The 16901-nt window shown below is 39.4% G+C and overlaps 1 protein-coding gene across 1 annotated transcript in view; it reads right to left on the bottom strand.

Annotated features, from left to right (window-relative positions):
- Nucleotides 1-14611, bottom strand: part of igf2bp2a (insulin-like growth factor 2 mRNA binding protein 2a) — an 85530-nt gene extending 70919 nt beyond the window's left edge. The window contains exons 1-2 of the mRNA XM_084725276.1: nucleotides 13988-14611; nucleotides 12712-12778 (exon numbers count right to left, since the gene is read on the bottom strand). Of these exons, the coding sequence (XP_084581402.1) occupies nucleotides 12712-12778; nucleotides 13988-14159 (239 nt within the window). The 5' untranslated portion in view covers nucleotides 14160-14611. The remainder of the gene's footprint in view (nucleotides 1-12711; nucleotides 12779-13987) is intronic.
- Between the last annotated feature and the right edge of the window lie 2290 nt (nucleotides 14612-16901).

Raw genomic sequence — 16901 nt, 5'->3', positions numbered from 1 at the left:
GCTCTCCTCCTATAACTAAGCAAAACACTCAAAACTGGTTCCCATGGCAACGTGGAGAACCTAACCTGGAACAGTTGGAAGTGAGTACAGCACAACCTGTAAACACACATGGACACACATATTCACGAGCACAATGGCACAGTTTTGCTCCCACATCAAGATGCTGTAAATGTCAGAGACAAGACTGCATCACTCGACGTTTGCTTCACAGAGAGACGACATCAAAAAAAATTAGATGTCAAAAGAAATTTCAACTACATGAGAGAAATGGTGTACACAAAACAATCCATGCATTTTAATTCTCTGTTACATCATATCCGGATGTTCCTGGAACCACTGGGGCATTGTTTTAAAGAACATTTGTAAGTCAAAAATGTGTGCTTGGATTTGAAGGTTTTGTTCTGCCGAATCCTCTGGCCCATATATGTGCACTGACCCTTGAATTGTATGTCAGCGCCACCACCATTTTGGTCCAGTCAACACTGGCCTGTGAACACATACAAGTAAAAGGGTAGCTGGCAGTTTTCTAGATAAAAAGCACTACATTTACATATCTCCACCACTTTCAATGAGTCATTTTTATATTCAAGGATTCTACTACATGATTAACCCTTGAATAAAAATAAGACTCTTTGAAATTCAGTTGAGAACTGTAAAACTTTTAGCATCAGATCAAGAAAACTAGCAGCTCCCCTGTTTATTAGTATTTGTTCAGAGGTCAGCCTCGACTGGATGTAAAAGGCCAGCGAGGTTGACGTTTCCCAGCAACAGCCCAAAGCGATCGATGCCGCGACTATCACGTAATAGGCGAGACTCCCTGGTCTATTACGTGTGCTGCAGCTCTAGTGATGTATTAACACTCCCCCACAAAAAGAGCTTCCACACTAACCCAGCTACCCCACAGGTATCCACACAATTATCGCTTTTCCATACACTTTAGCTGGACTGGTTTGACTTGGCGCATCAGCCAAGCATTAAAGATCAACGTAGCTCGAGTCAAGCGGCTGCAAAATGGTGCATAAACACTTATTTTCCTGTAAATTCTGCCCAATAAAAGTTATTTTTTTGTTATTCGAAGCTTTTATCATTAAGCAATAAAGCAGGAAATGTTGGGTTTTTATCAGCTGTAATTTGACATGGTTTCTATACAGCTGAAAGCATGAAACAATAAAATAAAGCAGATAACTGAGAAACTTCAAACTACACAGATTCAGTTAGAAGCTACAAAAGTACAGAGAGCTGAACATACAGATGATTTCAACAATGCTGCTGTCTCTGCTCTCTTGTACATACTTGAGTTCAATCTTGCAACACTTGCTTGTTTGAGCGGGTTGGCCGCAGTGAGCAAGATGTCGCCACAGCTGGCTCAAAAGTTTGAACCGGCACAGTCAAATTTTTGAGAATTTTTGACTCTTGACTCATTTTGAGTGTTTTTCAGTTGTTTGATTGACTTCTGGGTTTAAAAAATGACGCTGCAATTATTTTTGCCAGATATTACGATTGGAATATGACAAAAGTGCCAGTGGAAAAGCCTCAAGTGATTCTCAAAGGGCCATAAATGCGCTTCCAGTGAGTCAAAACCCCATCAAGAGTCTGTCTTTCCAGCAAAGACGCAGAGAGTCTGACAGTAGTTGCCCATGGTTGGTTAGCTCCAGCTCTACATAGCTGTCCATGCAACACTGAGCTGCGGCCCGTCAGTTTCCCCCATGTCCACGGACCCTCCGTGTCACACTACATAGGCACAAGGCAACATCTCCTATAGCCCTTGCTCCTTCACTCATCAGGCTGCAGTTTTACAAATTGCTGGGAGAGAGGGTTCTCACAGAAATTGAGGGTGTAGTTACCCTTCAGGCTTACACTGAACAAGATTACATCACTGAAGCTCAGTTAAAAAGCAAAACAACCGAGGGAAAAAAGTTTTATTACAACCATGAGGTCAAGCGGGGCCCTGCCTTAGAGCGCAGACTCACATTTAAAGCCCTGGTTCTTGGCAATTATAAAATTTACATTATTAATAGTAACAATGTTTATTCAGCATAACAAATGAATGCCAAATAAATAACTTTAAATATTCTCATAAGAAACAATATCAACAAACAGCTGCTATGTGTAACTCCAAACAGCCTGCAGTCATAAAGATATTATGAGAAAGTCGGTCCCTTGACACAGACACGGGTCGTCTGGTCATTTTGCATCTCTTTGTAGTCTTTTTGCATATGTTTATGATCATTTGGCATCTTTTTGCTGTTGTTTTTGTCTTTCCATGGTTGCTTTGCATCTCTTTTGGTCATTTTTTGACTCGTGATTATTTGTCTCTGTGGTTTTTTGCCTCTCTTTTGTTTTTTTTTTCTTTTTGTCTGTTTGTTGTTGCTTTTAGTCTTTTTATTTTGTGTGTCTTTGATGTTGTTTTGTGTCATTCTGTAAGTATTGTGTGTTTCTTTTCAGTTGTTTGATTGACTTCCTAATAGGGCAGCACAATATGGTAAAAAAAAAAAAAAAAAAAGATACTGCAGTTATTTTGACAGATACTGTGATTGCAATATGATTCTCCATTAGTTGGAATTATCAATTTTGCATCACAATTTTCATTCTCACTGAAAAAAAAAAGAAAGAAAGAAAAACTATTAAAATCGTGATGTTGTGACATTTGTTGGGGGCAAACAAACATGTTTTCTCACATCTAGAGAACAATATTTGTAGACCAGGACATCTCTGCAGGTTTTCCCTGCTTATCTCCCTCAAAGGTGGGTAACAACAATATTAAATCTTTGATAGTCTTTTATGTTTCAGATTCTTGTTTGCATTGTTTTCACATTTTTTTCACACTACATAATTCTGTATAACTACAGATGTTGTAGTTTTGATGTCTCTAATGTGGAAAAACAATTAAAAACAAAGAAAAACTTTTGACTGGTGCTGTAAGCACACTGTGCACACTGTTCCCCAGCTTTTGTTGCCTTTGTCTCAAAAACACTGAGGGAAAACCCTGTTTTAATGCAGTTTTGTTTGGCAGTTTCACTAATTTTTCCTTTATCAAAAAATTGCAACCAGCAAGGCAAACTGATTTAATGTCTCTTCAGTCATTTCCTTAAGAGGTTTTATTTCAGTGTTAATTTCATTTACTTTCTTTGTGTTAATTTATGTATTTATTTATTTATTTTCTTGTATGTTGGATTTGTTCGTCTGTTTGTGTGAGTTTGTGGTTTGAGGAAGACGTTGTTTAATTTCTGCTGTAACACACGAAAAATGGGGAAAAACTTATATGATGCTGGTTTCCAATGAAAAATAGAAAGACATCTCACTTCATACGGAGATTCTGATCCAGGAGCCCTAAAAAAATAAACCAACTACCCACTGACTGTTCAGGGGCCCCAAGCTGGTCCAATCCGATTAAGGAGGGGCCTGTGACACCCCTGTGGCCCCACCCCTGCCTGAAATATTAAAAGCAAGGTAAGAGACTGAGAAGTGTGTGAAGGGAAAAGGTCCAAGATTAAGAGGACCATTTGACCTCGGCGAAGCTTCCGGCCAGCAGAATTCCCAGCTCGAGCCTCGATCCCTATCACTCGACCCACTTGCGTATGATTGGCCGCGTGTAAGCATTATGGCCCCTGACTCGCTCTGATTGGCCGGCGGGAGTTTTCGCCATATTCATTTCACCTGTTCAAGACCCATCAGAGCTTTAAAGTTCCAGCAGGGGCAGTGGGGGTTATATGGTGTTGAAATGGGACAAGGACGGGGTCTGCCCGTGTGAGAAATGCCACCTGCTGTGCGCCTCAGCTGCCGAACCTTCCATGGAGACCACACCCTTGGGTGCCCGCTGAGAGCGCTGGCACACTGACAGGTGAGAAACGCTTAAGTTTACATCCGGCTTTCAGCTGGGATTCACCACAGCTTTTGTTTCTCTAGTGTCCTCAAATATATACATGTGCATAAATACCACACACACACGCACGCACGCACACGGACAGACAGACAGACGGACTGAGCAACAGAGGGATATAGAAAAGGAAGCAGAGACAGAGCAGCTGTTACATCTTCAAATTACTTCCCCCAAAAAAGAACCTGGGTACAAACTGCGCTCCTCATAATCATGGTTTATACCTCATTAAATATTCACATGCAGCACATTTTAGATTCCAGCAATTCATCAAACTCTGCTTAGCAAAGCAGCATCCTCAAACATCTGCTCCAAACAATGGCCGTCTATCCTGTAGAGGATCGTTATGGTGGTCACACTTTTATGTTGCAAAAAGGTAGACAGGTGTGTGAGAAAGTGAAATCCTGCAAAAAAAAAAGAAAAGTCGAATTCCCACACTCTGTCAGCACTGCGATACATTTCGGTCAGCCAGAACTTTTTTCTTTCTAATTAATTCAATGCTAACAGTGTGCAGAAATTTAACTTTAACGGAAGGTGTCTCCAACAAGCTGAGGAGAATATATCATCGGCGACACTTCCAATCTCAAACAGAAGAAAAATGGCTTCAGTGGCTCAGTTCAAGGAGGCTTTGTGCCTCTCATCTCTAATCAATGAGTGTTTATTTTACTTCTGCCGTGGCCTGTCTCTCCATTACTCTCATCATTCAATAATAAGGACTAGTGAGAGGTAATGTGTAATGCCTGCTGAGATCACAAATGATAACACAGGCAGGAGAAGCGTCCTCAGGATGAAAGGTGTCGCTCAGAACATACTGGAATCTGTGACTGACCAAACACATCAGGTGAAACCGTCTCCTGTTTTACTTCCCTCATCTCCAGTATATTTAGGCAATTAAAGGGATAGCACCAAATATTTAATGAGGGGTTGTACTGATAGTGTATCAGCTACAGTGGATGGTAGTCAGCACGTCCCCACTTTGGAGAAGCAGAGAGGGGTAACAGCATGGAAGCTAAGTAATGAACTGTGGATAGAGTCAGCAACAAAATGTATTTTAGCCACTTAAAAAATCAATATCAGTTTAAGCCTACGCTATATTTAGAACATTTTCAACACTTTACTTTGCCATCAGGCAGCCTTTTCTAATAGGAAAACAGTGTTTTATAAGTCAAGTAGCACTGTTTTATTATCCAAATCAACCAAACTCCATGAGCAAAATCAGCAATTTTATCTTGCAGAACACAGGTGCTGCTGGTTTACTGCTGCCTCGATCTGCCTCAACCCCAACTATCCTTTTAAAACACAGAAGTCAGACAATAACACAAACACACAAACAGATCGAGACAGCGATAGACCAGCAACTCCTGTGTTCTGCGAGGTAAAATGACTGATTTTGCCTGTGGGGTTTGGTTGGTTTTGACAGAGCAATATTTGGCTTTTATAACTGCAGTTTCCCGTTGGAACAATGTACTACTGTGGGCAGGGTCAGCAACAAAACATATTTTAGCTACTTAAAAATTAATAGAATATTTTCACTGCTTTATTTACCATCTGGCAGCCTTTTCCATCAGGAAACCGCACATACAAAAGTCAAATACTGTTCTTTCCAAACCAACCAAACTCCACAGGCAAAATCAGTCATTTTACTTCAAAGAACAAAGGAGTTGCTGCCTTGATCTGTTCATGAGTTTGTGTTATTGTGTGACTATGATGTTTTAAAAGCTGTAGACCAGTAACTGATTTCACCTATGTAGTTTGGTCGGTTTAGAGAGAGCTACAACTGCCTTTTATAACTGCAGTTTCCTGTCAGAAAAGGTTGTCTGACAGCAAAGTAAAGCGGCGAAAATACTCTAAATATAGCATACACTTTTTTTGGTGGATATTTTTTAAAGTGGCTAAAATACATTTTGCCCACAGCAGGACATTGCTTAGCTACTACGCCGGTGCCTCTCTCTTCTTCTCCAAACTCCAAGCATGCCAGCCACCATCTACTGCAGGTAATACGCTGACTATGAATACATACATCAAACAACCACACATCAAATATTCAGAACTATCCCTTTAACAGAAAAATGCAGCGCTCCACATCCCGGCCACACCTTCTACACCTCCTCACTGCTGCTCCAGACAGTCATCGAGATGATTGCTTAGCTCCTGGTTGTAATAAGTGTAATACTGCAGCAACACATTAGTCATGCAACAGGTTGTAGAGGAATGTGAATGACCGAGAGGTACCGAGAAGTGAATCTCAACAGTTGCTGCAGTGATGCAAAAAAAAACAACCAAAAAAAAAACAAAAAAACAGGAGATCCCAACTCCAGGGGAGCTTTAACAACGATCCCACAGCTCTGATAGACACACAACGAATTTACAGTGCTCTCACATCTTATCTCGCCTCTCCCCTTAAGCTATATACTCTGTTGTACTAGCGAGTCTGTTATCACACCAGGAGCAAAATACACGACTCCACTTTAGAGAAAAAGTTAATAATTGTTGTGCAAATTTGGCAGCATTGGGAGAAGGGCTGAAATTTAAATGAGGTGGCTTGATCCCAGTCAAATGAAAGGCTTTTGCTAACACATGACAAGTAAATAGTCATTATTCCTGGAAGTGCTAATGAAAAACTATCTCATTTGGCTTTGTTTTTTCACACCTCATGAGCATTATTTTGCACCGTAGTGGCTCAGTCACAGATAAATTGTTGTACAACATGAAGTATAATCCAGAGATCAACAATAAGGATTGCCCAGGGCAACTAAAATGCCACGTCGGGCTAGTACATCTAACAATTTGCTTGCCTGACAGGGCAAGTGCTTTAAAAAAGGATTAAAGGGACAGTTCACCACAAAATCAAAAATACATACTTTGGTTTGGAGGGAGCAATATTTGGCTTTTACAGCTGTGGTTTCTCATCAGAAAAGGCTGCTTGAGAGCCAAATAACGCAGTGAAAATATTCTAAATATTCTACATTATACACATACACTTAAACTGAACTGAAACTGTACTGCCATGGATAAGGACTGCAAAAGAAGCTACTGGAACTACTTTAAAGTCTTCCGGAACTACTTTTTTTTCTATTAGAAAGAAAGTAGTATCTACATGAAACAGCTCACACCGAGGTCTGCGGATTATTTTGACTAACTGTGTCGTGATTTTAGGAAAGAGACGTTGGTTTTTAACTTTTCAAATGTATTTTTTAGGGTGCAAAAACGCCCCTTATATTTGAGAGAAGGCAGAAATCTCTCTGCAAGTCCCACCAAAAAAATCTAGATAGATAAACAGCACTACAGACCAGAGGAAAAACATCTATTCTTGATTTTGGGGTGAACTGTGGCTTTAAACTATTAAACTGTTCTGATAATTGAGTATTTTTTCATGCAAAAACAATAGAAAATACTGTTTTTAGCCTCTCAACTACAGAGATTTCCTGTTTTATCTGTTAATCATCAGATTAAACTGAGTATCTTTGAGTTTTAGTCTGACAAAACAAGACATTTAAAGACATCACACTGGATTGGAAAAACTCAGATGGACTTTTTTCTCTATTTTCGGCCATTTTACAGATTTTATAGATGTTACAGCCACACTTGCCAACACTCCTTTTTCATTGCCCTCTCACTTTTTCTTCCTGTGATCACAATTGTACTGTATTTCTTCTAATTTTTGACAAATTTGCACACCTATTTTTTCCATTTCACTCTGGGCAGGACAAAAATAAATCAGTGTGTAAGAACAATAAGGAATATTAGTTTATGTCAGAGATTTACGTAAGTTTGTGTCAGAGGGTGTCTGATTCTGTATTCTTTCTGGGAATTAAAAGTAAAAGTAAAAGTAAAAGTAAATGTATTCAACATGAAAGTGCTGTCGCAGTGTACTTCTTATTTTTTTGTTTTCATTTTTTAAAAGTGACCAAAATGCAGGAAACAGAGTCTCTGAAACTAAACTTTTCTTTTTCTTGCGGCCCTCGAATTATCTCAACAATCAGCTTTAGTTTTTGTTGTTTTTGTGACAACTGCTAATAATTAAAACAATTTGAGCAGGGGCAAGTAAAAGCTGATGCTGGGCAAGTAGATTTCTGACCCACTTTCTCAACTGGACAAGTGAAAAAAAACAAAAACATTACTTTTGAATCCTGTAATCTCTCTTTCTTCACCCTTCAGGAGTAAAAAGCCTGACACGGACCAAAGATAAGTTAAAAAGACACCAAAAAGTGCTCTTTAAGGCAGAAAATGAGCATTGCTAAGACTTCTTCACTAAGATGCCATGTCGGGCTACTAAATCTCGAAACTCACTTGCCTGACGGGACAAGTGGAAAAAAAGAATGAATCTGTTTGACGATTTTGACAATTAAGTAATTGTTTAAGTAATTTTTTATGCAAAACAAAAGGCAGAAAATGCTGTTTTCAGCCTCTCAAATATGGAGATTTCCTATCAGCCTGAATATATTTAGGTTTTGGTCTGACAAAACGACACATTTAACGACATTATCATCTAAAAAAACCTAAGATGGACAATTCTCAGTATTTTATGACATTTTTTAGATTTTGCAGCTAATATTGTCGTCTCGTGTTTCTTTCTGGGATCACAAATCTTCTGTATCTCTCCTGATTTTCATACCTATTTTTTTTTCCTTTTCATAATCACAACCTGTTTCTGACACTGCACAGCATGTATAACTCTACTGTCTCCACTTGGACAACGCAAGTGCACCAAAGAGGACTTCCTAAGAAGAATTCCTGTTTCTTTAGAAAAGTTTTAAAGGAAAGGGGTGTGCATGCTGTAAAATCTGCCACGTCAATTTTCAGAGGGGCGGGGCAGAAAATAAATGAATGTATTACCTCAACAATCAACTTAAGTCCTTGGGGTTTTTTTGGTAAGTGTTGATTAATAAAGCAATTTGTTCAGGAGGGAGTATAAATTGACATTGTGCAAGTAGATTTCTGACCCACTTTCCTCAACTGGACAAGTGAAAAAAAACAATCTCTTTTCTTCACCCCTCAAGAGTAAAAAGTCTGACACTGACCAGCCATAAGTTAAAAAGACACCCAAAATAAACGCTCTTTAAGGCAGAAAATGGGCATTGTCAAGACACCTTGACTCCACAGAACAGATGAGTTTGTGGGATCTCTCCTCACAGACAGGTGAGAGGACACGTGAGGAGTCAGGAGGAGGGTGCAGCGGATGTGGCTTTGCCTCCTGCTATCACTCCGGACATAACCGGAGCCTGGATTGGAGAGCTTCCCCCTACACCCAGAATCAACTGGGGAGTATTAATGGATTCGGAGTGGATCAACTGATGGCTATAGTATTTCACTGTTGTGACTCAGTGTGCACTGACAATCCAACACACACATCTGCATGTGTGCACCACTGTGGTGCAATGCAGATGTTTACACCCATGTCTTGGTTTTGTACCCTAACATGAGAGAAAGGTCTCGTCGTCAATGTACTTTTGTTTAGATTTAAATGAAGAGTTCTTGTGTTTACTATCATGCAGCCTTACAGAGTTTAACACAAGAGTTAACGCTCCATCACAAATTCATCACCTGTTTGAGCACATTTTCACTAATTCAGAGGTGTTGAGAGATAACTGGGAGGAGAAAAGTCTGATTTTGTCCCTAAACAAGCCAATATGTGTATATTCAAAGCCTGTATACGTTCTTTTTTTCCCATAAGACAGCTTTAAATGTGTTTATCCCATAATAACAAGCACAAGATCACGTTTGGCGCTGTGTCCACACCTTCACCGCCTATTTGACAGTCAAACAACGCTGCATATCATTCATGTAGCAGCAATATCAATTAACACCGAGTCACACTCTGTTTCCTCTGAGCTGCAAGAGAACAGACTCAGACACAAGCTTTACGTAACAAAGAAACTCAACAGTGAGGAGAAAAATATTAAATATTTTCTGATTTCTGATTGAAAAAAATGCACAAGCAAAATGCAACAAAGATATTTACAACAAACAAACTCAATTCTCTCATCAACCGAATTCCTCCAATCAAATGTAGGCAATATAAATTAAAGAATTATTAATAGCCGTTCTGCATAAATATATTTATTTCTCTGTTTCATTAGTTTTGTTTGTTTGTTTTGTTCAAGTATAGATTATTTCATCATCAAACTATTTTACAGTTCATATTTTAAATCTACAATTGTATAACAAGCTCAAGCGGAAATAATAATTTAAAAACATACAGCAGAAAATTGTATAACTCTCTAATAGACAAACTAGTGGATTAATTTCAAATGGCAGTTGTCTCAGCACTGATATCCAGGATGAATTAATATTAAGTAGCCTGCATTATTACAAACAATCATTTTAATAAAATATAACCGAGATAATTTCTAAAACTCTATTTGAAATATAACTGATACAGTGCAACTAATTATTCTGCGGTTTCCATGACAAGAAACTTTAAAAGCTTTTACAAATAAAATCAAAAAACAAGTTTATTTTTGTTAAAATTTACTTTGACAGTTGACACTTTTGAACTAATTTGAAATATAAAAATATATAATGAATGTAAGCAAACTAACAATTTAATAATAATTATGGCTTCAAAACTACAATAATTTATAACTTTGTCTGTTCAAAATTGTATTTAATAAAAGGCCCAGTCTATTACAGAATAAACTCATTAGCAAACAAAATGTTATTACAGTGACAATATAATGAACAATAATTATTATTACTTTGTACTTAAAAATAGACATAATTTAATTACCAATCCCACTGTGCCCATTTGCACACTAAGGACATTACACAACAAAACACAACTAAAATATATCAACAAACAGAACACACAGCTGAAGCTACAGCAGCCTCACAAAACCAAGAAGGCCTGAGGATGAGTTCACACACAGATTTACATGACAAAAATCACTCCTCAATCCCCTTTTAACTCACTGGAGTGACCATATATTTATTAATCAAATCCATAACAATACCTATAATTACAATTATCACCTAAGTGCAGGGTTGAGAAATTAAATAACAGCAGCCTATTTTAAGACCTGTATTATTAAATATAAATGTTATTTATCAATGTGTCTGACACAACTAGAATGGATTAAAATTATATATTTAAAAACACTGAAAATGTGCGTCTATAAATTACCACAAATAGGTTCTACACGTCAGAACAAAAATACGTATTTTAAAAGTTTCAATTTTAAATTAATGTAAATGTGTCTGTGATGAGGGACAAACGCTCTGAGAAAAACCGTGAGAGGTTTTTTTACATTAAATGAAATTATAATTTATCCTGAATCACTTCAAAACGCTTTAAACAAATAATAAAACCTCCTCGTTTGATTTCGCCCAGTTCGCACTGCGTTTCTCAAAATGAACACCTGTACGTGTCATACACACGCTACACTCATGTCGACCTCACTGATATGGCGGAGATTTCGCTTTAAAGGGCCTGTTCAGACCATGAACACACGTCCAGCAGCTCCAACACGCAGCCGATTGGACACATGCAGGCACATGTATGGAAATTTGCTCTATCTGATTCCGCCTATGGCCGTGCAGTGTGCAGGGCCATCATGGCAGCCATTATGAGGCTCTCCAACATTGCCATGGCCTACGTGCACATTACTGTGGGGAGTGGCGCAGGCTTGTACACCATGTTGCGCCTTTTTGCAGCTCACAAAACGCTCTCAAATCGAGCTACAAAGCGAGGAAACGACACGGCAGCTCGATCATGACACATTTAAAACATACAGATTTTCTCTCCAGTGTGCCACAGCAAGAAAAGAAAAGCGAGAGAGCTGTAATGCAGGAAAGTGTAGCCTGCACTGAAGGGGGAGGACTATGCTGGAAGAGCATAAAGTCTGGGTCACGTGTTCCTCCACAAGGGGCTTGAATATTTACCTTTTTGTCACGCAAGGTAGTCTTTCCCTACAGTTTGAGGCGTTGTCGTAAAAACAGGGTGGATCTATACGTGTTGGGAGCGTATAGGTTGCACAAACGTGTGAGATTATTACGCATTGTTACGCACAGGGAGGGGTAAATGTGTTTGTTTAATTGCCACGCAATTAAAATCTCGCTGACATCTTGAGTTAGTGGACAAAGTGGTAGAAAAAGCACCAAATATGAGAGTGTTTTCGTGCTGGTGGAGTTTAGGGTTGACCTATGGATTAGCACACACGCTTTCTCCGCACACACAGCCCGTTTCTCACATACATACACACACATGCATACAGTAAAGCAGAGGAGAGGCTCAGCTGATTGGTATGCAACGCACCGTGCATTGCAGTGTTACAGTCAATAATGAAACCGAACTTTATCGCCTACATATAGGAAAAAAAAAACAATTTAAATACGCGCAGCAGCCTGTGTGAAAGTTTCATCAAGGCCTGTGTGAAACATTCAATTAGGATGCAATTATGACACGTGTACGCTGACAAATACAGATAGAAAAGTGTGTATATTTCCATATGTGCACTTTGTGTGGGTCCATGTTGCAGAGTGGGATAGCAGGCCTCGCTGCTGCAGATCACGCGATATGGCAGCAGCCACCGTGTGTTCTGCGGGTGTTGTTGGGACTCAAACTGTTTCTTTGTCGCTTTCTCTCTTTTGTTTAATCGCCATGCAAATACACTCACACCGCCGGGGAGTAAAACAGCAGCAGCCCGCTTCAAATCACACACACACACGCCGAGAAAAGAGGGCAAATCTGCGTGCTATATTTCCCAGCGGAAGCCTACAGGTCACACAGTCTGCCATGGGGCACAGTATAGGCGTAGGACACAATGTGTGTGTGTGTGTGTGAGAGAGAGAGAGAGCAGCAGAGGGAGAGTGTGTGTGTCAGATTGTAGGCCTACCTTAGTTTTTTGGGAACAGAGTAGTCTACCTCTATCACCTGTCCTTGTATTTCAATTTGTGTAATACCTGTAGGGACGAAAGTTGATAGTGTAACATTAGCAGCTGTGTGTGTCATGAATGCAACAATGCAAAAAGCTGGGGTAGGCCAGTCAGCAACACTTTGAATCACTTCTTCTCCAAGAAGTAGGTGCGTCCCCATTCAAACAGCCTACAGAAAAAGTGCTCCACACGGGCGCGTTGTGCGCCGGGCGGCGGCGGCGGATAAACTGCATATATGTGCACGTTAAAACAACCACAGCGGGGCATTTTCGAGGGTCACATAAGAGGCAATCGGCGCCAAAATGAAGCATGATAAGCTTTTATAGTATGGGGGGAAATGGGCAGCCATGCTTTCCACTCCCACAACCCTCTCACAGTGCAACGAGGGGTGTTTTTTTTTCCTCTCTCAGTAAAGAATGCAACATCAAAAAGAAGAGATGGTTTGAAAGGAGAAAGCTCTTTCTCTTCTTAGGTAGGTGTTTTCTTAATTCTCCGTGTTGACCCAGGGTGAATTTGAAAGCGCTCCTCCTCGGCGAAAGCTTGAACACGGGCTTTTCGTTACTATTATAGAGTGGCCTGCCTGGCGCAGCACGGAATTAGCGTCTCCTCACCTCGTCCCCCCTCAGCTACCTGTTTATTAGCTCTTTCCTCCGGACCCCAATGACCCACCTCCAAGACACCTCGTAAAAACATAGCCAGACATCACAGGAACACGGATCTGACAAGTTTTCCGCGCTCGCTTCGCTCTGCTCTCTTCAATAAAATCAAGATAAAAAATAAGTGAAAAATAATTATGCCTACCCGAACCATCAGACCATCCCATACATTCCAGTGGGTGATTGCAAAGTAGCGCCCCACACTATCGGAATCTCCCGAAAATATAGGTGATTGTGCGCGTTAATAGCGATACGACGGCTCGTGTTTTCTTTAGGCAAACGGGCACTAAAGCCCCGAGTGTGTCCCTGTGATCGATCATTTATCCGATTTTTGTTGGAGCGTGCATTGCTGAGCGTTCATCTAAAAACTCTGACACACGGATGTGATCGCAAACACTGTCCCGAGAAGCACAAGACACCAAATAACGCACGCAAAATGACTAATATTTCACATTTTTGGACACGCTGATGTTACTCTGTTTTTTTTTTTTTTAAATAACCTCGTCTTTGCAGTTTGACCCGCTGTGAATTTTTCCTGTCACCCAGCAGCACCGCATCACTTATCAAAATCCACACTTACCAAGAATGTCTAAAGCCCTTATGGCCGAGTTCTGGTCGGGGAAGTCCACAAAAGCATAGCCGGATTTCAGTAGGATCTGGTCGGGCACTGGCAGCTTCCTCTCCCTAAAGAGCTGCTTCAAGTCCTCGACAGTGACCGAAGGACTTAAATTCCCAACATATAGTTTGTTCATGATCTGAAAGAAGAAGAAGAAAAAAAATCTCGAAGGGGGGATCAGATCTTGAGAGGAGTGAGAGTGGCGATATTCAAAAAAGAAAGTAGAAAAATAAAAAATAGAAAAAAAAAATGCTGGGATTAAAAAAAACGCAGCAATTTACCCCCCAGGAAATTTACTAAGCTATAATATAAGCGACCCCCCAGCACCAACTCTGGCCCTGGTCTAACTCTTAACAGGGACTGGGGGAGAAAAAAAAAGTGTCGTTACGACGCTACTCCGGAGCCAACAAGCACCGCCTCTAAATAAAATCTGCCTTAAAAATCACAAGAAAAAAAAAACTGTTTGGAGGTGCATGTGCGTTGGAAAGTGCACCAGGCTATGATGATCACTGGGTACATTCAGGCAAAGGGATGGGCTTAAAGGAGGCAGAGAGGGGTTATTTCATCAAATCATAATAAGGGCCGTGCCTTGTTGGGTCCCTCTAGGCTGCATGTGTGGTGGTGGTGGTGGAGGAGGAGGAGGAGGAGGGTGGTGGTGGTGGTGGAGGAGGAGGGGTGGGGGAGTGAAAAAGAGCTACTGTGTGGAAAATCAAGTCGTTGTCACTGTACTTGTCGACCCAAACAGTGTCACTGATCCGCGCAGTTCTCCTTTTAGTTATTTATGAGTGACACAGGAATATGGATTTGTGGAGCCGATGCACGCAGGGGGTCCAAACTACAGCCGATAACCGATGCTGACCTATTACGGCTGTATCGGTCTCAGAGGTGGGAGGGTTACTTTAAAAATGTACTCTGATACAGTTACTAATTTAAAAAAGTAGTCAATCCAAGTTTCACAATATTAAAGTAATGTAACTTGATTACTTTCCATTACATTTGGGATTACCTCAGTATAAAAAATACGGTGAAACTGTTTAGGCTAATGTAGTGTTTTTAGGGCCGCAACTACCAATTATTTCCATTATCAATTAATCAGCCCATTAGTTGTTTGGTCTATAAAATGTCAGAAAATGGTGAGAAATGTTGATCAGAGCTCAAGACAACATCTTGTTTTGTCCATAACTCAAAAAATTCAGTTTACTGTCAGAGAGGAGTAAAGAAACCAGAAAATATTCACATTTAAGAAGCTAAAATCTGAGAATTTTGACTTTTTTAAATTAATAAAAAGATATAAAAGATTAGTCCATTATCAAAATACAGGTAGATTAATTTAACAGTCGATTAAATGTTGCAGCTCATGCCGTTTTATGTTCTTTGTTAGGTTTATTAGTTTGTCCAGCTGTTCCTTTCCTTTGTTGTGCGCAATTTATTGATTGATTGATTGATTTAAAGACAAGAAATTGTGAAATTTCCACTGTAGACTGTGTGTAGTGGTATATTGTTTTTTAGTTTCAAATTGTAATTCTACTGATAATCCCCATATTTACTAAATATATCTACAGTCTGATTACTGATACACAGTTACCTTTTTGTATCCTGATTACACAATCCTGTTACAGGTAATCTGTTACTCCCCAAGTCTGATCATCCTATTGACACGTGTTGTCTGATATGCACTTATTTCCAAAGATCATAATGCATTTGTTTGTTTGTTTTATCTAAGTTGTCTAAGCAGCCTTTTATGTATGAAGAGAAAATGCAGAGGGATCAAAAAAGTAGTATTAGCAGTGCAAAAGAGGAAAACATTTGAAGAAAATATCAGATGCTTTTGAAGGATGTGGCCAAAACATGTTTAACGAAAATAAAACAAACACAGACTGTCCAACTTACGAATGATAAAAGTGTAAAGTAATGGATGGCAGTCCAGAGTGATCTGAGGCGCTCTGGTAATAAAGTTAAAAACATTTTGACTCAACTGAGTCTTCATCAGGGCATAAAGAGAACAACAAGGAATAGGTGTGTTATTTTTTGAAAAAAACACTACTAATCAAGAGGTCATGTAAAGTGTAAACTTATACCATAACAGCAAAACCTGCGTGTACTAAAGAAAAATGAAACAACAAAAAATAAAAATACCATGATACAATGTAAAGCTGAAAATTAATGGTAAATCATAAAGTAAGAATAATCATGAAAAGTTGGAATAATGCAAATAACCCCTGCAAAATGTGCTCACACTTAATAAAATACAGTATCAGTACACATTTGCTCTGCTGTTATAGTTGAAGTTTATAGTTTTGTATGTTTACTTTGTTCTGTCCTGCAGGAGTTTTTTTTTTTTTTTGCAAGTGGCAGTATTGGTGTGTCAGGTGACGAGATCACATGACCTCCTGATTAGTTGTGTTTTTTCCAGTGATGGAAAAGTAGTACTCAAGTACAAGTACTGTTACATTACTAAAATATTACTCAATCACAAGCAAAAGTACCGGCGTTAGAAAAACACTAAAAACTACTCAGAGCGTTAGTTATGTTTTAACCGCCGATGTTTCATGCGTTTTCAACAGCAGCATTCATTAACAAGAGTTTGTGTTTCTGCAGATTTCTGCTCTGTTCTGCTCAGCAGTCACACTCACCTCTTTAAATTTGGTGCATTTTCCTTGACTAGATAGTTGAAAAAGCTCACAATCGATTTATCATGATTTATTTATAAGACATAAAACACTTTTTTTCCCTCTCATTTTCAATTTTTTTCTGGGTCCTTATTCAACAAATGTCTCCACCAGACAAAATGATGTCAAGTGAGGTGCTATTCCTGCAATTTCTAGACTACTGATGAAATATCTGTGAACACATTTTAAATTAGTTAATAGATTAATCA

The sequence above is a fragment of the Lutjanus erythropterus genome, chromosome 8, assembly GCF_056507025.1.
Source record: "Lutjanus erythropterus isolate fLutEry1 chromosome 8, fLutEry1.hap2, whole genome shotgun sequence".
NCBI lineage: Eukaryota > Metazoa > Chordata > Actinopteri > Lutjaniformes > Lutjanidae > Lutjanus > Lutjanus erythropterus.
This window is presented reverse-complemented; position numbering and strand designations above follow the sequence as displayed.